Source organism: Solea solea, chromosome 1, assembly GCF_958295425.1.
Source record: "Solea solea chromosome 1, fSolSol10.1, whole genome shotgun sequence".
NCBI lineage: Eukaryota > Metazoa > Chordata > Actinopteri > Pleuronectiformes > Soleidae > Solea > Solea solea.
In genome coordinates, this window is record NC_081134.1 from 42,536,285 (window position 1) to 42,562,068 (window position 25,784).

Sequence of the window (25,784 nt, forward strand, 5' to 3'; positions counted from 1 at the left end):
ATTGCTCTGACGTCATATAAGAGAGCCACAAAACATACCCTCCGAGAGTGAAATGCCATCAATACCAAAAGAACACACATCCGGAGAACATTCACGTCTCTAAGTGAATCCAGACAGAGTTTTGCTCACACTCTTGCAAATAAACACTGATTATTACCTTCAGGACAGAGATTTATTATTACAGTACTGTCGTATTGGCATGCATTAGTTTAAGCTATGATTACCTAATAAACTGGGTCTATAGAATGCATTGATTCACTTCCGCTTGTGCTTCAATGATCATCTGTTGTCCTGATGTGATCATTTCTTGTATTACTCTCGCTGTTACGCGGTACTTGACTTTTCCTAAGCTATCATGTACAGTAGAACTGTACTTTGAGACAGTTTTAACCTGCTACATGCACAAGAAAACAATAATCACAAAGACACAATTGCCATCATTGATTTCTGCTGCTCCTTTTTGGCAATGTACTGTACATGTCTGCTTTAAAAATGACTTGACAGTCCTGGAACAGACTGGTCCAAATGGACACAAAGTCATCATAATGTTTTTCATGAATTTTAATGCACTGTCAAGGTAAAAGGTAAACATGGTGGTGGAAAACTATCTTCAGCTTACATCTTTACAACGTCCGCCGGTGACGGGTGAAGTGAACAGCTGAATTCTTCCGACATGCTTTTCCGCAGCATACCTGAACAACAAGGCTCTGTAATGGGCGCTGGCCTTGAGCTGTGCAGGAGTACTTGCTTCAGCCTGACGGGTTAAAAGAAGAACAGAACAGGCAGCAGGTGAGTGCCAACATGACTCGGCTTGAGCGTTGTGATGACCTCCTCACCAAACTTCCTAAGGAGGTGAAAAGTCAAATGGAGCAGTGTCACCTCTCTTTTTTAATCAGTCCCCTGACGGTGAGTTAATGATTTTGCCCCAAAGCAGAACTGATGAAACTCTGTGAAAGTTAGTTATAGCAAAGCATCGTGCACAGCTTCCCTATGAACCACCCAACGTTTGTGGTTTGTTAACTAAGTCAAAATGATAAAAGACTGTTTAATGACCTCCAAATTGTCTTATGAGTTGTCAAGTAGTTTCCACTTTGAAGGGAGAAAACTTTATTATAACAAATAATGGCTGAAGCAATGATATCTTCAGTGCAAACTTAAGTGTGTGGTGCAAGCTTCAACTCGCTGAAATGTAAAAGCTGCTCGACATACACTAGATAATCCATCAGTCACTTTTACTTCATGTCAAAAATGTGTAATAATTGCATGGAAAAGTTTGGTGTATAACGGCATAAAAACATCTTTTTTTCCAGGTAGCTCTCAGTTAACGTCACAGTTTTGTGATTTACTCTTATTAGAGCTGAAAGTGAACATCATGCACTACACAAATGTAATGTGCATAGCACTATTTTATGCCGAGGCACACACAGGGACGTGAAACCTTTTAAGTAAGGTGAGCAGCAGATATAGTGGCCTTGTTTGAGTTGAGACAACGTTGTATTGTGTTCACATGAACTGACTGAAATAACTGATCAAAGACACAGCAAATGGCTTTGCTTAAATGGAAAGCGGTAACCTAGAATTAAACACTGCATTTGGCCTTTCGTATAACTGCAGTTTATTTTAGTTTGAAACCAGAACAATCAACGCGCTTGGATTTATTCCCTCTCACAGAGGAGGTCCCCATTCACACACATGACAGTGTCTGGCAGTGGCAGACTAGTTTGGAGTATTTGGGAGTTGTGTGGGGATGCCATGTAAGACATGAGCTAAAACAGCAGTCACGACTGGAGCGGAGCTGTCATTTAGAGGCAGCGCAACAAAAACCCTTAGTAATCGACTCCCTCACAATCATAGACATGTAGACTTTCATCAGACATGCATCCAAGCGCCACCACATCAGATGCCTCCAGTAGCAAACACACCCTGTCATTTGGCAATATGAATAGTGACTTACATGTGTTCATTACTGCCCATGTGGGTGCACGCTGCCTGCATGCTGTTCCAGGACAGTTCTCAACAACTTACTCACAGGGTGGAAGGGGGACACAGACACGTAGTGTATGAAAAGAAGCTCTGTGAAGGAGCCTGACTCTCACTGTCCGACGAGCAGTCCAGAAACGACACTCAAACAATGATTCATTTTATGAAAATATTGCAAATAACACTGTACGTGCTGTTTTATTTTTGTGGCTCAGCATTGAATGTGGCTGAACTCCACATTAGGGAGTTTAAGCAATCATTTAAATTTGTATACATATGCAGTATTTAAAGAACGCATGTATACATTAAGTCTTAATGTGAAATTGCCAAAATTCCCTCCAGCTATAAGTAAAATCTTGCACACATTCCTGATCATTTATTGTCAGAGGAGTTCAAGCTTGATGTTTTCACTGGTGCGACTGAGATTGATTTTTGAGTGCACTTTGCTCGCAGTGTTCATGTTGTAGCAGGCTTTGACTTCAATGAGTGACAGTTTGTGACTTTTTGCTGGAGTGGAAACGTCAGGCCATTTTCTGGCTGAATCATAAATCTGCCTCTGCAGGAGCCTTGATGAATGGCTCTGTTATTGACCCATCACCAGCTCTGCTGCTTGAGAGAGAGAGAGAGAGAGAGAGAGAGAGAGAGAGAGAGAGAGCTAATAGGAGGCCACACGCCCTCACCTCACAGTGGCCTCTCTATCCTCCCATATATCTGAGGTGGTCCCCTCATTCTTCTCCCGTGCTGCAGCCACCTGAGTGCACCTTCAGTAAACTTTCCCCACACTCTCAATGTGGAAATGTGGAGCTGTAACTTTCACCCTGGCACCTGTGATTAGGATGCTGCACAGTTCATACACTGTATTTGCTGCAGATTACGTCTGCCGTCTTTTTAACAGCTGCAGGTTTGCATACCAAGGTCATGTCTCCTATAACTTTACATTTTTGTCCTGAGGGCTCCCTGGAGATCCACCCCAGCCAGGTGGTGCAGACCCACAGCTTTACCTTCAGCTCTGTCATGACTGGCTAAAAAGCATAGCTGGTGATAAATTGTGTGATTATTGGAGGGAAATTGTTGTGGCAGTGAAGCTGTCCAAGGAGCTATTACATACGAGTTATTGAGCCATGCAACACAGCAGTTTTACAAACTTTCAAATGTCATATCCTAGTGGTTCTCAAACTTTTTAGACTTTATAACCCCTTGAGCACTTGGTGTACCACCATTATGGTCAATGTCAATATCAGTGGCATAAACAGGCCTACCAAATTCAGGTAGACACATCCCTAATAAGATATAGTTTAGCAAGCTTGTCCTTGAACTCTTCCTCACAATGCTCAGATACTGTGACAGTGGCTACCAATACATGAGAGCAGAGAATTGCGGACACCACTGCAGCTTGGGCCTGTGAGAAAGCAGATGCCTCATCATCGGACTCTTCCTCACACACGTTTCAGATGCTGGTGTGAGCAAAAATGGAGCGAGACAGCACAAGAGATAAGGCGAGGTGACTTCTGCTCCACTCTGCTCACACGTCCTTGGAATATAAGCAAGTATTTGTCATACTATTCCAAATGTACTGGGTTTTATGTTACAGCTGCCTTATGAACAATCTCACTGTTGCATTTGAGCACATGAAACAAGGCTGACGAGGGATTTTATTTATTTTGAAATGTGACACATCAACAAAATCGCTCTCTAAGCCAAGGGATCTGGATGCCAAATGTTATTATTCCACCATGTGGCACACAGTGTCTCATGCAGCATCAATAAAAGAGTTATCACCAAGTCACCTCACATAGGAAAATCAGAGTGGCCTTGAAATGATCAGCTGCAACCATCACTTCAGATGCCTCCAAGCTACAATGTGCTCAGACAGAAAGACATTCCTGACCTTCGAAGACATTTAAATGTCTTGTCGCATGTCTGGCTGCAAGACTGCTGTTTCCTTTCTCTAATGCTCTGGAGCATCGGGCTGTTTCCCATTTCAAACACCTGTGGCACAGGCGAGGCTGTAATTCATGACTTTCTTTTTTTTTGAGTCAGACCTGTAGGTTTCAGTGAGTGTGGAGAACAGAAACCTGCTCAGAGAAGCTTTGACACGAACAAACAAATTATTTTTTAACTTATGATTGTTGAAGACCTTTGACCACAGCCACCACAATTACAAGTCGGTGTGCTTTTACTGTTTTTTTGATTAAGGACATGTGCAACCATAAAAATTAGCAACAGATGAAATGCATGGGTGAAATTGTCCTCCGAAACCAAACCAGTGAACGCTGTACAGGATGTGTAACTCATAAATGGAGGTTGTTCTATAAATAAAGCAGATGTTGCAGATATCAGGTCAGCTGACGCACAATTCTATTGATGTCATATTTCTCCTGCAAGAGCTTTTAGAAAATAAAGACAGTATTTAGCCAGATGCTGATTCTGGTGTGCCACAGAGTAACCCACTGTGAAAATACATGACTTTCACTGGCAGGGTGCAGTAAAAAGTATATAAATAGTAATTTTAATGGCAAAAAATATATTTCCACCGTCACAGAAACCTTGATGAAGCCCTGGTTTCGTTACCCCAAATTACACCAAACCTGGTTAGTCTTCTATTAAAGGCATTTCAGTCCCACAGTGACTACACTTACCTATACTGATACAAGATTATAAAATGAATTCATTCTCGTGGAAAAAAAAAAAAATGAAAAGCCACAGGAGCCAAAAATAATGTTAGTGAAAAGAGGCAGCATTTTCTTGCTTGTGGTAGAAAAAGGACTAGAGTGAGCATGAAGAAAGAGCTCTTTATGCGCTCCTGTGTAGTGTGTAAACACTGACAGACAGTGGCTGGTGGCTGACTCGAGTGTGCCTGTGAAAAGCGCTTGTGTTTCAATACCTTGTCAGGTGAAACTCATAGCACTGAACAATTCTCATTTTATAATTTCTGTTCATATGATACCCTACGACCAGACTATGAAACCACTTGTCTGTCTGTGGCGCACACTACAGGTCCTGTGTTTGGCTGCTTTTAAATGTCTCCCTGTAATGTTTCCTCTGCTTTACTAAATAAAAAAGAGAAGAAAAAAATACAGAAACAGCTGGCAAACTTAAAATCTTTTGAGTTGTTTTGCTTAGAAACCCCTTCTTCTCCCTTTAATTGTTACTGATACTAATATTAAAAGTAGGATATCCCTCAGGCTATTCTATTCTGATTTCCTTCAGTTTTTATTCACAAAAGAAGTTTGAAGAAAAGCATGGTGGATAAATGTGCTAGGCTGATAATGTCCACTGTGCAGATGCTCTTGCTATATGACAAAGAACTAAATTACAGAAATATGAGCAATAGGTTTTGAAACAGTAACCATCTGAGAGACTTTCAAATAGGAATGTCTAACCTAATATTTAAAAATAAAGGTCATCTGAAGGGAGTCTGGATGTGGAAGGAAAAATAATGATATGTTTTTTTGAAACTGCATATACTTTTCACATATTTTCTGGACGTGGTCCAATGATGTGATGGAGAAATAATTACACCATGTGGTCATTATAGCATTGCTAAAACAATAAATCTAATGGTGGCCTAAGATTTAATACTGTATGTACTGTATATATCAGCATATTAGGCTTTCACAGGTAAACTACCTGCAGCATTATGTTGCCGTTGAAGTTCCTAGTATGTAGTATCTGTCTCGTCATCTCGTGTTTTAATGCCTGTTCCTCTTTACAGAATCACTCATAATTGCTGCTGCATCACTCAAAGATTACTCATCTCTTGCCTTGCGTGTCTGGTGATTTAATGGCTGTCACAATGTGTTTTGTCGATGTTGTTAATAACTACTCATCATCAGCAATTAGCTGTTATAAAATGACTGTTTATCACTGAGCTTCATAAATAAACCTGTGCAGTTCTTTATTGTGACTATTACTGTGATATTAAACTGTAGCTGCAGCTTTTTTTGAGTCATTTGAGTCATGCCACTGAAAGTACTGCAGATTCAGCCGACTCGGCAGAATCTCTCGATGACTTTTCAGCCACCGGGTCACATAATCACCTACGCACCTCTCACACGGAGAGGAAGGCAAGTGTATCGTCAGCGTTTCTTGAAGGAGAGGAATGTGGTTTGCTCATTGTCCAGATTTTCTCCATCTGACAGGAAATCAAAAGGCAAACCTCTAATTGGATTTCCCCGAGGCTACCATCTGTCGTTGCATGCCATCTTTCAATTGCATCATTGAATACAGTCTGCGCTGCCATTACTCATATCTCCTTTGAAGATAAGTGTGGCGATTATTATGTGTAATGCCAAAACACTTTTTAATTCTTTAACTGGAAGAATTTCCCCCGAGTCACAATATAAAGTCTGCTTTTATTTATTTTACTTGGTACTACTTCAGCGAGAAATGGAGCCAAGGTGAGCGAAGGTTTCTGAGCCATGAGATTGAGATTTAACATGAACTTTGTCTTTACTTTGCCAATGGGCATCCACACGGAGCATCGGATACGGTTTGCCTGGAAACAGGCTGAGTCTGGCCGGCTAACTGGGAAGGATGAGCCATCTGACAGACGGAGCCAGATCCATGCTTTCACGGGAGTGAGACAAAGATACAAGGACCTGACTGTCCTCTAAAAGCCATTAGATGAGAAGCCTTGGAATCCTTCATCCACCTGCCATCAAACTCAATTGTCTTTTTTTCCCTCTTCTTTTTTTTGAGCGTGTGCATTCTGTTCCAGGATATCTGGCAGAGAACAGGGGAAACCACTGAGTACAAGTGGAGTTATCTCACACTGTTGGCAGATGATTTCATTTGTTCTCAGTGCAGGTATCGCTTTTAAATGCACAGTCACTCTGTAGAACTCTTCAGTGATAAGAACATTGCATTTTGTGTTGAAATAAATAGGTTTAGATGAGAAACTATAACGTGTAGTCAGTTGTAAATATCAAATATTTCATTTGGGACAAGTACTCCTGCAATTATCTGTCATGTATTTTATATGGAATTAATATAACAGTACCTTTTGATGTCTGATTATTGTTGTTGTTGTTATTATTGAAGAGTTTTATTTTTGTTCTCTTGTGTGTTTATGAACTAACTTACTAATTAACAGACTGACTGACTAACAACTGTAAAATTATAAATAAAGTTTTCAAATAACACCTGAGTAGCTGTTTCATTTGAAAGATAAGATAATACAACTCCACTAGGTTGTAATTTCCCTAAATGAATAGGGATGTTTGTGATTTCACTTTTTAAAAAGGACTAAATATCATGACCCAGATCACGTGATATAAAATAATTACAACTTCATTATGTTATTTAAAGCAGATGCACAGAAATCTCAACAAAAAGGTTGAACATGTGCACATTTGTTAGGGGACCACAAACAAATCTACTGTGACCCACATGTGGGTCCCGAGCCAGTCTTTGGTAGTCATTGTTCAAGACAGTAGATTATATTACCTCCTATTCAAAAACCCAAAGTGTAGGTTTCATAACTTGTATACATTGTTGACATGGATCTTCTCTGTGATCAGCTGTAGGTTTAGTGAAATGAATATTAATTGAACTACAATTCTGCTCATGTGCTTTCTGTCATCTCATCGTTCCTCTTTCATTTTTGCTCCTCTTTCCTGAGACGCACCGGCAGAGACCTGCGTGGGGGCGCATTACAGAGCTAATGGGTGGACCCGGAGGAGAATTTCCAGCCCCGTGATTTGCTAATCGGGGGCTGGTTCCCGAGTCCTTCCTCTGTAATCGTGGCTCTGGTTTGTGGAGCTCGCCCAGCCCTCCTGTCTGTGGACGCACCAAGTGTACAGACTGCACCCTGTGCGTTTTGGTTAAAGCCCGATTACCTTCACTGTGAAGGCTGGGCACTGGGAAGGAGGATCGGGGGCCTCGTGGCTAAGAGAAGAGGCTGAAAACTCACCACTTATGGCTTTTTTCTAGGACCGTTTCCATCATCATTTGGGATTGTAGAAGGGACGCTGTTGAAAATCACCTGAAGTTGCCCAGAAGTTTGATTCACTTGTGGGCCATGGAGATGCAAAGGTGGTCCACAAGGTGGAAAACGAAACGGTGGCTTATGGATTCCACTGTAACAGCATTCATCACTTTAACCCTGGTTCTACAGGCTGCTTGTGTCACAGCAGGTAAGAATACTAGGGAGCAAACTCCTGTAATGACCTTTATTTGCTCCAAAAAGGACGGAGCTGACACCGGTTGGTCTGATGATGGAGATTGGGGACTGACTTGGACACAACACCGTCATGCTTGCTTTTTTATTTAAACATACAAGTATTTTTTTCTCGGTTATACAACCTCAGTAGATTCATTGAGGCGAGACTGAATACATGTAGGTTTGCGCACTGTGTGGAAAAGCGTAAAAGTTTTCCCTGCTCACACTACTACTATAGTGAAGTGCACTGGTCCAGAGCCAAGTTAGTCAGCCCACACACTGAGTAGATAACTGCGTGAGGTGCACATAATTATCCGGTAAACACACCGCATTCATTCACACGCAGTTTACCGCGGGTTACTTTTACGCACGAAGGGAACGCGTCGTTGCCGGAGATGAATCACTCCGCATAATTAAATTCATCCTAAACCGCCGGTATGTGCTCACTCATATCAGGACAGAAGAGCAGGTAACTGATCCCTGCGTGGTAATGATTCACTTTAGACACTCAGAAGAAGCTCTTTGTTTGTACTGTGGTCCGCTGGGTGGATGTGGACACGGCTAGCAGGGTGGATTACCTCAGCCAGATGACACTGGACATTGAAACTCTAAGTGTTTCTTGTATTCCTCTGTCAGGGTGAAGAGATGATGGCTGCTACATTTTTATTTAATGCTGATCTGGTTGTCAAAACTCAGAGAAAGCAGCAGTCTCTTTATAATTAAATGGCATTAAATAAATAGATAGATAGATAGATAGATAGATAGATAGATAGATAGATAGATAGATAGACATGTTTATATAAAGGCCTCTCTGTGCAGAGTGCACAGCCATCTACAGGAATCTGTGTGGTCAAACAGGTTCACCCTATCTCCACACTGCCCTGGTCCACACTGAAGCCCACAAGCTGCCCCCCTCACCCACGCCACTCCACTCCACTCCACTCCAGTCAACCCCCCACCCCCATCCCACCTTACTAGTGCCCAGCTCTTCCCCTCAACTTTGCACTTGTTTGATAACAACTGCAGCACGGCGCTGTGTTGTGTGAGCGGTGGGAATGCTTCCTCTCTTAAGTACTGAGCAGTTATTTGATGATGGTCCTTGTCGCACTTCCCTATGATTTCACAGCCTTCAAAGAGCCGGCCTGCATATGAGTCTAGCCTGCAGCCATAATGGCCACCAGTCACAGGGCTTGAGATTACACAGGCCTCCTCACTGTATGCTATAGACAAACATGTGGGGATTTACTGTCACACCTATAGTCACAGGTGGAAATTTAGGAAGCATATTTTATGTCCACAATGATGGCAGGATGTGAATTATTTTTTAAAAGCTTGTTTATGTTGTTGGGTTTGAAAATGTTTTCTAAGCACTTTGGTGATTGAATATCTCAACTTTTTAGTCAAATGTTTTGTAACATTAAATCAAGGTATTCCAAATGTTTCGGCTGCATAATTTAAATGCAAAAAAATAGTTTGTGTCACTTTTTATTCATTTTATACCAGCCTGGATTTGTACATCAGATAGAATCATTACCTTTCCAAACCACTCCAATCTTGTCTCTATTTTTAATCTCAAGCATTGTGCTGCAGGCTCTGTTTTCCAGGGTCAGATTCTCCTGAGCTCTTTATGGCAGCCGAAGCTGTTTCTGCAGGGTGCCCTCTCCATCTAGCAGTGTACAGACACGTTTTCTCAGCCCCCCCCGGGCGCAGACTCAGATGTGCATTCCAGCAGACAAAGCTAGCATTTTCAGAGTCCTCTCTCCCCAATGTGCTCCACCGGGAATATCAGCTAATCAGCTCCCTCACTGGACCTGAAGCTGTCACATATTCACTCGCTGCTGGATCACTTGCACACAAAGCCATAGCTTGTGTGACTCACATCAAAGTTGTATAGTGACTGCAAATTAAAGGAAAAAAAAAAAACTTTTTCAGATACCACTTTCTCTATAACACTAAGAAAAAAAGCAGTGCTCTGATTTCCTCATATGAGGGCTACGGTAAAGAGAGTTAATGAGTGTAAATATAAAGAGAGGTAAAGAGTCAAAGAAAAAAATGCTTTGAAAAACATGGGTAGGTCTCCGTGAGGTTTCCTAGGAATGACAGCAGCATAAAGCTGTCTTGTTGTAGCAGGCAGCATGGTGGAAGGTTAAAGGAGAGAGGGAAACAGAGTGGGTGGGTCTGAGTGTAAATATACACATATATAGAGAGAGAGAGACACTCTGACTGAAGATATTATTAGAGTCTCAGGGAGCTGCAGGTGAAAAGGTCCTACTCCATTTACCAGTCAGGTTTACCTCTGTGTAAAGATGACAGTCAGATGATGTGATGACAACTCTATGCTCACATCTTATGTACTGGGCAATGAGTGTTGAGCTGAGGCTGTTTTTGGACTCCGTCCTAACAGTAGTGTTATGCTATCTCTTGGTTACATCACCCTGTGAACATGGCAGAGATTCATGAATTATGGTAATGAATCATACATACCCCTCCGTGTCTTGTAAGACACAAAGACATTTGGATGTGACTGGGAAATAGAGACGGTCTCGTCTGATTGAAGGGTTTGCTGGAGTTTTTCTCTCTTTTCTAGAATTAGGAGGGTCCATCCTTCCATACCAGATTGAGTTCTTCTGGTAGCTACTGTATGTGGCCTGTTTGCTCAGCCCTGAGGGCAAACTCACACCAGCTCATCAGATGCACTCTTTAAAACCTGTGCACACTCATTTGGCCACCTTAATGGATTGGCCAGTGTTGACGTTTTCTCAGCACCTCTGTGTGAGGGTCACTGCTTGGCCAAATTGCCACATCTGGAACCGATGAGTCCTGGAGTTTGAATTGAAAGCAGCTCCGCAGGAACTCACAATGAGCTTCTCAGTTCACGCTCCAAAATAAGTAGCTGGTTCATCCTCGCAAGCTTCAAAAAAGGCCAAGTTGACCTTCCCCATCCCCGCAGTGCAACAATTTGCTTTGCATGATTTGCTTGTCTTCGTTTCCTCTGTGTGCTCTGTGCATTCTAAACAGCAGCATTAGCAGCGCTGACTTTCGGGTGATTCCTATACAACTATTTGTATAAGTGCTTGCAGCAACGTCATACTCCAGCAGCATAGATTCATGTTGGAACAGGGACATGTCCCCTAACCAAATGCTTCTCTGAACGGAGTGAAACATGCTGTTCATATGCTTTTCTTTGACACAGCGCTCATGTTGAGCACTGACAGCAGACAATTTTAAGGTATTAGTATCATGTAGCACTTCAAAGTACGTAAAAGTGAAAGTTTGAGAGTGATTTGACCTCTATGCTCATCAACACAGTGACCTAAGATACACATGATAAGGTACTTAGTTATAAACTTATACAACTTGTTAATATCAACAAATGCCTATGGTGTTTAAACCAGTGTAAACCAGCAGTCCAAAGGTCTCTTATTTCTTAGTATAGCAGTGTTTAGATTTAGTGTTGCCGGGCAAAAATTCTATCTCTGGAGAGAGGAAGTTATTTGTTTTATGTCAAACCTGACGGACTATGGCTGCAATCAGCTGAAAGCACAAAGAAGTGCCCACAAAAAAGTTTTAGAAGTGAATTCTACTACTCAAAAACACCATTGTTCACTGGTATGATGGGAAAAATGCCTCTTGCCCCTGGCTGCCCCTGCTCTCCCAGTGTAGACAAACGGCTCCCTCAGTCAGATCTGATAGTATTGCTTGACAGAGCCTGTTTTCAGATGAAGGATACAAAAAATATTACATTGTTACAGTGTTACAACACAAATCCCCTCCACTTAGACTTTTAAATAAACAATATTTATGTTCTATTTTATGACATTTAACATTGTGCCAGTGTAATTCCATCATTAGTCAGACATTGGTCTGCATCCTCTGTGCAGTGAAGTGAGCGGCTATTTTTATTTCCACATATCGTGTTCCGAGTCCAAATGGCCCGATCATGTTTGCCATTTTTGATACTGAGAGGATGTTTTGATGAGGAGGCATCATTAAAATGCTTTCCCATGGGTCTCTTTTATATAAAGATTATCAGACTGAAGAGAGTGGAAACCCAGAGAGCCTCTGGTGAGCCTTATCAAGGTAAACCTATCCAGGTGTTGTAGATCTAGACCTCTGTTTGTCCATTATGTTCTTCGATTGGGGTCAATGGAGACATTTCCTGCTGTGTGAGCTTGTAGTGCCACAGCAAGGCAGCGTTTCCTGCCTTAAGACAGGAGTTGCTCAATGAGGGAATGTTGATCAGTTTATGTTACGCTATGTGTGATTTGATACAACAGTGACCTCCTGTAAGACATAAGTAAATCATAATAAAGGTGTATAGCTAGAGCATTGGACTTGTGAAGTACTGGATATACAATCACCTTGTGTGGGCAGTGGTAGTGGTTGTAGGTGAAGAGTCATAAATGCATGTAAAATGATGACATGACATCAAACTGACTAATAGGGCTGCAACCAATGATTATTTTCCCGATTTAATCGAGTATTTGTTTGGTTCATAAATTGTCAGAAAATGTTGATTGTTCTTTCCCAAACCATGAAATGATGATATTGCTCAAATGTCCAAAAACCAAAACCACCTTATGCCAAATATTGAATAAGTATACTGTGACCTAACTACACTTTTATTTGCTCCCTGTACAGCTGAACCAGTGGACGTCCTAAAAGTATTAGATTTTCAAAATTACCCCGAAGGAGTGACAAAAACGTCAGGATTTTGCACAAACCGAAGAGCATCACAGCCGGACTCAGCTTACAGAGTTGCCAAGCAGGTCCAGATCAGTGCCCCCACCACGCAGTTATTCCCAGGTAAGACAGTTATTCTCACGGTTCAACCGTCTTGTGGTGTGAGTGTGTTTCACATTGCATGTCTTTGCTATTGATGGCTGCTCTATCATGAAATAAGAAGCATCTTTAATACAACACAAAACCCTCTCCTCTTTTGTCTTTGCAGGAAATGTTTTTCCTGAGGACTTCTCCATCCTGACCACAGTGCGTCCCAAGTCTGGCCTCCAGTCTTTCTTGCTGTCCATTTACAACAGCGAGAGGGTGCAGCAGCTGGGCGTGGAAGTGGGACGCTCACCTGTCTTCCTGTATGAGGATCAGACTGGCAAACCAGCCCCGGAGGACTACCCACTGTTCAGCAGTCTCAACCTTGCTGATGGAAAGTACGTCAGAACTCAAATGTGCACTCGTGTACTCAAACACGCCCTCACATCCTCATGCTCAGGGCTGAAGCTGATTTAGAAGGAAAGGGTGTTGTAGCATGCAGCGTGTCAAATCCTTAAAATTCTATATAAGAAGGAGCCTTTCAATTTTAATCTTTGTGGACTAAAAACCAGGTCATGTAATTTGAAAGTATGAATGACCTGTGTTGGGTTAGGGTTAGGCCATTTTTATATTAACTAAAAAATTCAAACAATCCGCTATTTTCTTATTTTCACTGTCTTGTTCTTCTTTATTAAAAGTGAGAAAACAACCTAGATCTTCCCGTTGCTGCACCACAGGTGCTCGTTCCCGGATTATCCATCTCATCAGGAGATCGTAAGCACAGAGACAGGTCAGAGACAGGAGGACACTGGGTTGTTGGGGCACAGCAGGGACTGCTATGGGCAGCCTGACCTTATCCATGAACTCACTGCCTCTGCTTTTTACCCCCTTGGATTACCTCACCCAACCAGAAACTGTTCTCCTTTTAGCATAAACCTGATAATCTGCTCCCTGGATCAGAAACCCCAAATTCTCACGCAGAGCTTCGCTGACAGATTAGCTGACATGATCGGTGCGCAGGAGAATAATTATATATATTCTTTAATGACATTTTGCAGCATTATTTTTGTTTCCACTTGCTGACCATACTATGAGATGATAGTTAACTTGGTCATTCTTTCCAAAATCTCTTCTCTGCAGTAACTCTGCAACAAAGAGAAGAGATTGTGTTCATCTGGGCTGTTTTGTGTTTTGTGTTGAGTGTCGTCTTCTTGTGACCCACTCTCTGAGGAGCAAGGATTTCATGCACTTCTTGGTCTGGATGAATTCCAGCTCCAGGACTTGTTTTAAATCTTCAGTTCGGGCTTTGTACAGTTGACAGTCCCGGCGGATGCATTGTTATTAAGAAGCACCCACCAAACCTGAAAAGAGAGGCACAATGATGACAGTGATGAGGTGAAAAAGAGCATTATCCTTCTCTTTAAAGGGACTGGGAGGGTTTCTAGTGAGCTGTTACACTGCACACTGTCACACGTCTAAGCTGTTTTTTGAAAGATAAGTCTCCCTTTCAAACACAGTGTTGCTCTTTTTCTGCTTATAATGCACAACAAAAGGTTAAGATATTCTTTAAACTTATTGAAGTCTGCTTTTGCTCTTCTGCCTTACAGTATAAAGTGACAAGTAATCCTTCTGCCGCACCGTAAAGCCCAAAGAGTGTTTCATGCCTGTTTTCCTCTTAAGCTTCACTGCCTGTGCTGGAATGTTTCGCTATGATCTTGCTCCCTTCAAGGGGGATTGGGCATTTTCCCTCCTCTGCTCACAACACGTACCACCATAGAGAAATGAATTTGATATTAGATCTGTGCCTCCGTTACAGACTCCCCATACTGCCATCTTGGGCTACAGCGGTGCCAGGTTCTCATCTTCCACCTTAGAACAATGTTTTGACTGTGTGTCTCGTGCTCTGGCAAGACAGGCCTTCCTGGATCCTGACACACACTTTCTACAATGTTCACCACGTCTGTCATGCCGAGTAACCCAGAAGGAGGATTAAGTTTGGAGTTTAATGAGTGTAATCCTGTGTTAAACAGGGCCAAAGTGTGAGGGCAAGAATGTGGTCCACTGCTGATTGGTATGCAATGGTCCTTCCTTAAATGCAGTGGCAAACGGTCCAGTGGCGAGGGTGGTGTCACACTCACGTGTGACCCTGATTAACCCTTTACGTCCGTGGGTGTTGCTGATAGAAATGTATCTGTGTTTCTCAGAGCATTTCTTCATGTCATGAATTCCATCATATGGCAGAGATTATTATCCATGTAGCAGCTTTTCTCTTTTATAAAAAAAAAGCTAATGATAATCCTATTAAAAGTGCTTCGATTCAAATTATTGACTTGCTGTGCAGATGATTCTTCTTCCTCTTGCTTTGGTTGTCTTTCAGGATTATTAAATGTAAGCTCATGTGGTACTTTGCTGTAAGTGTGTGTGTGAACTCCTGAAAACTGTCTCAAACAGGATTAACTCTTCCAGCTCCGCTCTTGTGGAGTCTTACAGTGGAAGTACTGAGTGACCCAGTGGCCTCTTTAATTGCTCACCTCTTCTCTCCTCTCTGCCTCCTCCTCCTCGATCAGGTGGCACCGTGTCGCCATCAGTGTAGAGAAGAAGACGGTCACTATCATTGTTGACTGTAAGACGACGATCACCAAGCCTCTCCTCAGGAGTGACCATGCGTCTATCGACACCACTGGCGTCACCGTGTTCGGCACCAGGATCCTGGACGAGGAGGTCTTCCAGGTAGAGATTTCACTTGGGCTGATTGTGGCTGCATATTTTGCCTCGTTACCACGTTTATCAGATCCATCTTCATCTAAAACCTTTTTCCAACAAGTACAAGTTGACATGTTGTGTACATGTCCAGATTTCACTCACTGCCAACTGAAAATTCTTTGACTTGTGAAGTTTCAGTTTGATTCTCATGGAGGCAGCCCTCGTCTCCTTTGAAGCCGCCTTAAAGGAATGTGGAAATGATAGAAACCAGGGAGGATCTGGAGCGCTTTAGTTTTTTTGATTTTGTAGATATATCACATATAAGTTACTGGTGTGTAGTTGGATGACAACACAGAAAGACTTCAATGTCTCAGCTCTTATTGTTTTGGAGCCCCCAGACTAACGTGGCCCACATGTGTGAGAAGCTCACAGTATCGCTGGAGGTCAAACAGACACACATTGTAGTTCAGAGCCACTGGTTTTTATAAGCCTTTGTCAATATTACAGTTAAAGAAGATTGAAAGCCAGGACTGCAGATGGAAAATTGAAGAGTGACTCCACAGCTTATCTCAATTGCATGATTCTCAAAGAGACTTTTTGTAACTGGTTTCTAAAAAAATGAAGTCATGGTTTAAAGGTTTAGGGGAAGCATATGATAATTTAAGGATAATTGGGATGTGAATTAGTGCCGTCCTTACCTGGTGGCTGCATGTTGTGACATTGGCCATACTGTAACACTTTGGTACTTGAGTTCCTATTAGTTATTTTGAACTGACACAAATCTGCATCTCTCAGCCTCAGAGTTTCAGTTTGTGAGAGCAGCTCAGTGGGATTTTTTGGTGTTACCACCTCCTTTGCTTGTGATTTAGACGAAAGGCTGTGAGGCAGCGGCACAGGTCATCCAGAGGTGCACGCTGGCATGGGCTCAGGCTCGGATGTATATAAACAATGTCACACAATGGTTACATTGTCATGACACTTGTGTGGTGTGAGAGGTAAAGGTCATAGAGAGGCTGTGAGCAGTGTTTGCTTGTTTCATTTATGAACAGTGTGAATGACGAGTCATTATTCTGAATGACTGATGCTGCTGCTCGTGTTTTAAAGAAATGTATACATATATATGGATGTGTGTATTTGTTTTGCACGCATTGACTTCACTAAGGAGCATCCTGCATATTTGAGGCTGTTTTGTGTGTCCACACATGTGTCTTTGGTTTCCTGTCTGGCATTATTTGCCCTCTCTCACCTCCGGCTACACTGTGGCAGTTTGGTTTATGACATGTAAACATTTGCTGATGAATAGTATAAAACCATTATTATCGTCATGAAGGAAATGCCAATTAGAGAAAAGTACTAACGTAGTTTTCTCTTGAGACCATTCTGGGCGTTCAATTTCTCTCGGTTTTATTAAACGTATAATATTTTATTCTCTGTCTCCAGTTGAGTTTTGCTTTTTATTTTGTTATCTTAATATGAAATGAATGAGCCGATGTCTTGATGTTGCTGGCTGAAGTCTGAAAAATGCTTGTTGTGTCATAATACTCAATGATGAATGGAAATCTGGGGGACTATTGTGATTGAGCTGCACAGAGTTATAAACAGATTAGTTTTGAATATCTCCTGGTTCAAAACCACAGTGTGTCCAGTCAGAGATCGGCTCGTGGAAATGCTGAAAATAGGAGCCATAAACCAGCTAACAGGGTCTTCACTGTGTGGTTTCTGGAACAGGTCTCCTGTCTGTTCTCTGTCCTTGCTCTCCTCAGAGATCCACAGGGGCCGATGCATGCTGGGATATACAGGGGAGGGAAATACCTCAACCCTGTGCATTCAGTCAGTCAGCAACCAAGTCAGTGGTTAGAATGAGAAAATAAATGTATCCGTTATGTCAGTTTTGCTGACAGCTAAAGGGACCTTGTCAGACCTTCTGTTGTTATTTTAAATTGTCACTATATTTGGTTTAAGCAGCCAGCCTATAAGGAAGTAGAGGAATGCACGGAATACTGTAAATAATCCTTGCTTGACTGTCTTAGTAGCGAGTGTTAATTTGGTAGGTGGGGTTTTCATTTGCAGGCGTACATTGAAAATAAATGTAAGCGCCTTTTTCTCCAGCATCCACATTTTGACGTTTGTTTTCACTGGTTGACCTGCATTTTCATAAAAGTCTATTCATGCCGTACCTGCCCCAGGTTGGAGGCGACCACCGCCGCAAAGGGATCTGGTTTGGATGAATGGGAGTCTTTCATTGCCCCGTCAGGCCTTCCTCATTTCCTCATCTCCTCCCCTCCCTGCATTTGCTCCCCTGCCCACCACCACCACCACCACCACCACCTCCTCCTCCTCCTCCTTCTCCACCCTTTCCCCATCCTGAGGCCTCCCTGCCGTGTCAAAGCCATGAGACTGTCTATTCATGCCTGGCCAACATTACCTGTCTGAATCAACTACACCCACATATATACAGTACATGTATATGTGTAAAAAAACACATTAGTTACTCATTAGATCTCAGGTGAAGAGGAGATAGTGCTGAGGTGTCTGTGCCATATTAGAATGGTTGGTATCGTTTAGTGGATTTGATTCATCATGGTAAATACATTGAGGACGTTAGGTTAACTTTTCTGTTTAAAAGTTACTGTTTATGAAATAATTTGACCTGGCATTACTAAAAAAAAAAGAATCTTTGAGATGTAATATAGTGCTTATTAATATGTTCGTTTCTTTTGCACTTACAGTTTTGTTAATCTCATGTTGTTCTGTAGAGCTGGGGCCTAGAGAACCTTTACATTTTTTGTGTCCTTCTCCTTTAATGTCACATACTGCTCCAGCTGTGTGAGGTTCAAGCCCCTTTTGCCTTTTCTGAGTTCTCCTCCGTCTAATGTACAGACATTGGGGGAGTGGCTAATTGTTGTGTGGGGCTGTCTAATTACAGTTAGCTATGGCTGGACTAAAGGCATGCCCCCTCAGGCAAAGGTATGTCAAAGGATCCACGGTGACGACTAGTTGTGATTTGATTTGGTCGGTGATGCCCTGCGCTCGCCCTGTTATTAAACCATGCAATAGGATTTTAGACAAACAAAAGATCAATCAAAACTTCCAAAGCATGGATATTACCTTCATGGAGCTACTGCATTTGTGGAAAAGAAACTCTTTTAGCATTTGATTATTTATCTTTGACCTCTTTTGACCTCTCATAGAGTGTATGTGTGTGACATCTCCCTGTATCTGATATGATACCAGATATTACAACCTTAAGTATATACAATTACAAACTTAAGATAGTTAGATAGTCTCCCTTAACAGCATGTTGCTTGCATTAAGTCAAGCATTTGCATCATACTGTATTTAGGGTTTAATTATTGTACCGGATTTAACTTGATTCTTACCAATATTAGATACAGTGAGTTTGGCCAGTATCGCACTCACATCAATACTGAAAACAACATATCTACTGAATATTTAAATATGTTGTAGATGTTTCTGACAATTCCTTTTTCAGTTTGAACAGTATCACAGATTAGTCAGGAGTAGATAATACTTCTCAACTTAAGAAACTTAAGCATAGGATTTGTGTATTTTGTTTGCTTTATGTTTGTTTTACACAACCACAAAATCCGTGGTACGTTAATAAAGGACATGTGCTTGCATGTTTTTCCAAATGATGCATTTAATCAGAGTCGAGCACCGCCAAGAATAACAGAACAGGTATAGAACAGTAAATAGATTTCTACAAGTCTCAGCTGTTTGGTCTTGACCCAGCTTCTCTCTTTCAGCCTTAACCTTTGACCCCACAGTCATAAACACACAAGGTTGAGAGCTTGTTTCTGCGCTGTGCTGTGCTGTAAGTAGGAGGAGCCATTACTTTGGATCTCTGGCTTTTCTCTAAATTGCTAGAGGCTTTTATCTCGGCTGTCCATAATGGAAGACAGGTTCAGAGCCTCAGTGTAACTCTCCCCAGGTGTTTCCCTTGCACAAAACACCTTTTACCATCCCAGCTGCTCTCGCTAAAGCCCTGCCTGTCTGTCGCTGGATGCTACCTTAGCGCTCTCTGCCAACAGTTTCTCACTCGCCTTGTAATGATCTTGTGAATGGGCTGTTAATTGATTGGCATCTTGGCTGAAATCATATTATAACAACGGGTTCATGTTGCAGATACCATTAAATATCCTGGCCAGTAGATAGAGACGTCATCTAGTTAACACTGTGTCAAAGTTGTTTTCTTTAAAGTGTCCTTTGTTGTCGTTTTGTTGCGCATTAGCGCTTAGCAGACACCCATTGTTGTGTCTGTTGTGAATCAATCCAACATGTTTCTCAAGTCCTGCTATGAAATGGTCAGTAGTTTCCTGCTTGTGTTGATCTGATGTGATCTGGGGGTCGAACACTAAGTCTCCACAGGCTCTTTGTGTGCAGACGGGTGGCTTTCAGATGTGGACTAATTAGAGCTGACTTTAGGCAGGGTTCAAGAGTACAGTGTTGGTCTTTGGGTGACATAATACATGTCAACTTGAGTCAGTGCAAGGTTTGATCTCTGTCACACTCAAACACATGGGGCCTTTCCTAACTTGGCATTTATGATGTCCCTTGCTTGTTTGATCAGCTTTGCTTTTTCATGATCGATTTCTAATGGATAATGTACATTTCTCTGATAGCCTAGACCTCCTTAAGTGCTTCACTTAATGTTGTGTATTTTTGTGGTTTACACTTAATTGATACTTACTTGTAGCCCTGCTGCTGAGAAGTAGGAGTGACTTATGGGCCTTTTTGTATGCTACAGTATTCACGACTGTAGAGATAGTGTAGTTATAAGAACTTACTGACTGGCTTACAGCTGCTAGTGGGCAAAACAACACAATGAGATCAGGTAATTAGCAGAAGCAGGCCAAAATCTGGGCAATTTGGTGGTAGATTAGTGTTTTTATGATACTGTTTTGTCAGTGAAAAATGCACCGTGTCTCATTTGTGTTATGGTAAGCAAAGCAAACAGACGTTGAAAGAAATCAGCTTCTCTTGAAGACAGTATCCACCCACCCTGAGTCACATAGCTGAAGCTGTGCAGTGAGATGTTGACAGATGGTTACACGGAGAAAGTTTCCCATGTAACACGCACATGTACACATGTGCATGTTAATACTAAGGTACATGTTAAGGATCAATTGGTCCACTCCCTCCCTCTGTCTGTCTGTCTGTCCGTCTGTCTGTCTGTCTGTCTCTGTCTCTCTCTCTCACACACACATACACACATTCTCTTGACAAGTTATAGCCTGCTTCATTTCTCTCCTGGTTCACTGCCAGTCAACGTATGGTGCCCCCGCAGAAACGAGTGCATCAGGATTTTTACCTCTGGGCTGAGGCATCTCTGTGTGCTCCTCTGCCACACAGCCTCACCAGAGACATGCCTGTTCAACTACCCCTTCCCAGCTGTCTATGCAACGTGTATAAAGGCTCAAAAATCAGCCTGCAGGAACATGGTGAGCAGATACAGACTCCAGAGAAACATCTAAATGCTTTCTCCAATGCATTCGCTGTCGTGCAGCAAGCTGTGTGTTTTGGCTGAAGCGAGACAGAGCTGGAACGGTGTAGAGCACTGTGGCGACAACTGTCACAACCATAGAGAGAAAACTGTGGTCTGTGACTTTTCTCAAACCATGTCTTCAATTTACTGTGTGCTATTTTAATGGTTCTCAGACAAAACCACAGTGTGTTGTTAACATTTTCAAAGATGGCTTGATTTTTAGAACAATCCCACGTTGACACTCATTTCATTTGACTGTAAATAAAAGTTTCTATCTCCTTGCCTCTCATCTACTGCCATCTGAAATGGCTCCAGCTCCCCCACAAAGGATAAGCACTGTAATGGATAGATATAGTTGAACTAATTGTCACTAATTGTTAAGATAGCAAATTAGCAATGTGTGAATTAGGTAAGGAGAACATTATTTACATGGAAACTGCAATTCATTCTCATGTATTGTCATTTTTCCTGGTCTACTCCAGGTATATGCCAAGGTTTCTTCTTCTATAAGTGAGTCACTGATATGATACTGTATATTTGTGATAAGAAATATAAGCCCATAGTGTGGTCTTACCAATGGTTGCTAGTTAGAATGAAATTGTGTCACGTTTATTTGTTGTCCTGAGGTAAACCTTTGCACTGATAATAATAATTTTCTCAGTGTCTGGGCTCGGTTCCCTCCCTGCACCATGTGAGTGTGGACTCAGTGTGAGCTGTTTAATCATTCAAGTGGGGGAATTTACTCTGCCAGACTTCATAAGTGTATGGGGCTGGAGGGATCGCATCTGTAATTTAAGATTTATATTTATGCCTCTTTGCCTTGCATGTGTGAGCTGGATGAGACATGACCCTCTTGTTAATATGTTTGTATAGCCTTGTCTTGTCTGTTGCTGATAATCTGGTTTCATCCGCCCTTATCAACTAAAGGGGCTGTTAGTCATTGTAATGTGCATGTAAATAATTCACACTGAAACCACTGATGTCTGATCTTTTGAACTGGTGTGGAAGAATATGTGTGGGAGAGAGCAGTTTCTACACAGAGACAGCGATTCAAAGTTCCCTTTTCTCTTTTCTGCAGGGTGACATCCAGCAACTTCTGATCGTGGCTGATTCCAAAGCAGCATATGACTACTGTGAACACTACAGCCCAGACTGTGACACTCCCCATGGTGAATCGCTGCAGGCCCAGGAACCAGAGGTAGAGGTCAGCCATCCTGGGAGGGTGTGATTGGGGGGGGTTATACCATTATAAAGGGTCCTGATTAGATCAAATTCTCTTTGAAGAAGATTTTAGCTCAAATTCAGATACATTTCATCAGATAACGGTTTGAGAGTGATGTGGCCGTAGCCTTTTGGGTTTGTCAGATATTAGATTTTGGGGATGTTTGTTTCAGGGAGAAGTGATGTTTTTTAAAGAGGTGTTTTGGTGCTTTTGTCCTCTTTAGGTTTCACATTTTAGGAAATCTGTACGGTTCTGGCACAACTGTGCATGTTTCAGCAGCGACGGGTGTAGATATGAGATATTTTAACAAGACACAGGTCATTCAGGTACTGAGTATATTGATTTGAACGGATGCATTTGGTGCAATCATCCACCAACCAAAAAAAAACCAACTATTTTCATATATTCCTATATTGCACCAGCAGCGGTATACCTCTAAAGGGGAAGTACACACTAAATTGATAGTTTTTATGGTCCACATCTGGCCACACCCCAGTCACTGATGCCATATCAGGTGTTTTCCATCAGGTAGGTGGGTGGAGTTAAAATGCCTGCAGTATTGTCCTGAACTGAAGGTTTGGCCAGATGTGCACAGAGAGCAGCACAGCTGCTGTTTGCCAGCAGTACATTTTGCATTGAAGTTGCATTGAAAGTAGGCGAGAGAGTGACCTATTCTGTCTGTCTCACGTCTTCCTCTGACCCCAAGTTTTCTCTCTAAAAGATGCCACATAAATGCCTATTAACCCTTAATTCTTAACACTGCGCTGAAGCAGCATTCACGGAAACATTCATTTTAGTATAGATTTCTGCATTAGAGTTAAGTGCTATAAAGTTAATACTTCTTATATTTATCTTTGGTTCATTTGCATGATTATGATGGACAAGGTGACCACCGTGGACACTGACCAGGTGTAAAATAATCCAGCCTGCTTTATGCTTTATTTAGGTTAACTAATATACAACTATGTCAACTTAATATGTTTAATTAGACGTCATGATTCCTCTCTGCACAGCATCCGTTATTTTTATATTGTATCATTTAGTTTTTAAATGTTAGTAAAAAAAAAAAATATTCACATACGGATGTAAACAATATTAGAAGAAGGCGCTGCACATCAGAAACCTGTAATCTGGCTGAATGTGTAGTCCCTGAAGTGTATAATTTGCATGCTTGCAGTGAGAAAGTTCCATTACAATATCCCTGAAATGCAGCTGGTAATTTTGTCTTTGCGGTTTCCCTGTTGTTTTCCTTTGTTTTATGAGCTTTCAAACTTCCCATCTGTTGAACTGTTTGTGGGCGAGGACCCACATGTCTTGTTTCAGCATGTGTTTACTCGTTTGTTCGCTGTGTTCAGACCATTGTCTAAATTTGTTGCACTTGGTTTGAATTATTTCAAAAAAGGTAAAAGATTTGTAATTATTGCCAATGAACCATAACTTGCTAATGTTTAATATAATATATAATATGTATATATACAGTATATATGTATATATATATATATACTGTATGTATAAATTAGAGCTTTTAATACATGATCATAACATCACTCTGTGCATAGTGTAGCATTCCATATGATGCTATGTTATTTTTAATAGATTGTTAAACCTCAAGCTTTGCCCTCAAACTTAAGCTGATTGAAGGATGATATACATTATATATCATCTTCTTCTGCATCCTTGATGCTAATGCTAACACTGATACCTCTCTTCACCCCCACCCTCCTCTCTCTCTCTCTCTCTGAACCTCTGCAGTACTTAACTGATGATTTAAATTACTCTGACCTCTATGATTACTCTGAGGGAGCCATAGACACCATTCCAACTGATGAGTATTCTGAACCACAGGTAAATGAAAAAGGGCCCAAGAAAAAAGACGTGTGATGTCTCCGTTTGTCCACCGTGTCTCTCAGTTTGTTCCGTGTGTTGTCAGTGTCTCAGTGTTATGTTTATGTGCACGCTAATACTCCAGTTACTGCCTGATGATAATATATCCTACCAAAATGTCCATTTCTTTCTTCAAATGTATCATAGATTCTGGAAAAAGCTGATTATGCTTTCTCTGATAGTGACGTTACATAAAGGCAGGGACACACAGCAGAGTGTCGGTGTGCATACAAACATACTCAGTGTGTCAGTCCTCTTCGTGTCTGTTTTATGAGGCTGCTGCTTTCGTGTGTGTGTTTTTGCATTTTAGCATGTCTTAGCACAGCATTATTGTATTTCACATTTTGGAAAAATGCATTATTGTATTTATATCCCAGATTAATTAAGTATATAACAGTCTGTCCCAAAACAGCTCCTGTGTCATATGAAAAGCCCAGTCCTCGACTCTTGTACAACACCCTTTCCTCCCCAACGGTCACGTAATCTAAAGGCATGCATTAATATGGCCAGCATTCCAGTTGCAGCCTATGTAGTTGGTGAACATGGTGACCATGTGAAAGGACACCATGCATGTCGACTACTGCACATGGGCTGCTACAGGAAAGTGGAGCACACGTGCTCTGACAGTTGGGATGGTAAAGACTCTGTGCAAAAGTTGTAGACTGTGCCTTGAAAATCGTTTCCATCGTTTTGAATGTTCCATGTTTGTCTTGGTGTTCCTTGTCGCCACAAGCTCTTCCAGAGAAAGAAACGTAGTGTCTCCATGAAAAAGAAGAGGACCAGAAAGTCCCTCAGTAAAACTAAGTCCAAGCCATTAAGGTTCTTGGCTGCCAAAAAATCACCAGCTAAAAAGTTTCCCGCTAAGAAGAAACGGCAGATGCCTGGCTACCAGGCCACAGCGCCGGCACGACACAGAGGCAATTTTAGGGTAAACGTCCATGATCAGACAAGACCAAATCCCATCAAGATCTTCCTTTGCTGAATTCTGAAGGGAAAATCTTTGATGGCCGACCTAAAAATCCCTTACCTCTTTTGTGTAGAAGTAGTTCAGTCTGTAGTTGACAGGAGCCCCGGCAAATAACCTTGGTTTGAGCCTTTGTTTTAACCCTTGCTTTATTCTTCTTTCCTTTTTTCAACATGACTCAGCTAAACAATGTAGAAGATTACAATACAGACATTGACTACGAAACTATAGATGATACTCACACTCAGTCCCCCTTTGCCACGAGTGGACCCTACGAGGTAATTTTTCATTTTCATTCTCATCTACTTTAAACAAGCAGTGTGGGTGTTTTGGGAAATGTGATCAAGGAAGGTTTTCCCAAGGAAGCATCTGGTATGAAATGACAAAGACACAACCATTCTAGTGAATCGCTGTGTCTTTTGACTTGCTGAGAATTTGATAAATTTGAAAGCTACAACCCACTTGGCCTCTTGGCCTATGGCACATGCATGCATGCTTAGAAAGCAATGTGGTGGACACTGGAGGTCACTTGCAGCCTAATGTTAACATTCACTCTGTTTCTGTTAGTTTCCAGCATGTGAACAAGTAAATATTA

The 25,784-nt window shown here is 41.7% G+C and overlaps 1 protein-coding gene across 7 annotated transcripts in view; it reads left to right on the forward strand.

The window, feature by feature from the left end:
- The first annotated feature begins 7,738 nt into the window (after positions 1-7,738).
- The window catches only part of col11a1a (collagen, type XI, alpha 1a), a 70,388-nt gene continuing 52,342 nt past the window's right edge, over positions 7,739-25,784 (forward strand). Inside the window, exons 1-7 of one of the 7 annotated variants that reach the window (XM_058623004.1) lie at positions 7,739-8,117; positions 12,785-12,949; positions 13,095-13,308; positions 15,478-15,640; positions 22,198-22,323; positions 24,094-24,186; positions 24,968-25,129. In XM_058623004.1, coding sequence (XP_058478987.1) covers positions 8,003-8,117; positions 12,785-12,949; positions 13,095-13,308; positions 15,478-15,640; positions 22,198-22,323; positions 24,094-24,186; positions 24,968-25,129 — 1,038 coding nt within the window. In that variant the 5' untranslated portion in view covers positions 7,739-8,002. Of the gene's footprint in view, positions 8,118-12,784; positions 12,950-13,094; positions 13,309-15,477; positions 15,641-22,197; positions 22,324-24,093; positions 24,187-24,958; positions 25,154-25,371; positions 25,468-25,784 lie in introns of all 7 variants that reach the window. The other 6 variants (XM_058622954.1, XM_058622961.1, XM_058622979.1 and 3 more) reach the window with 6 other exon arrangements.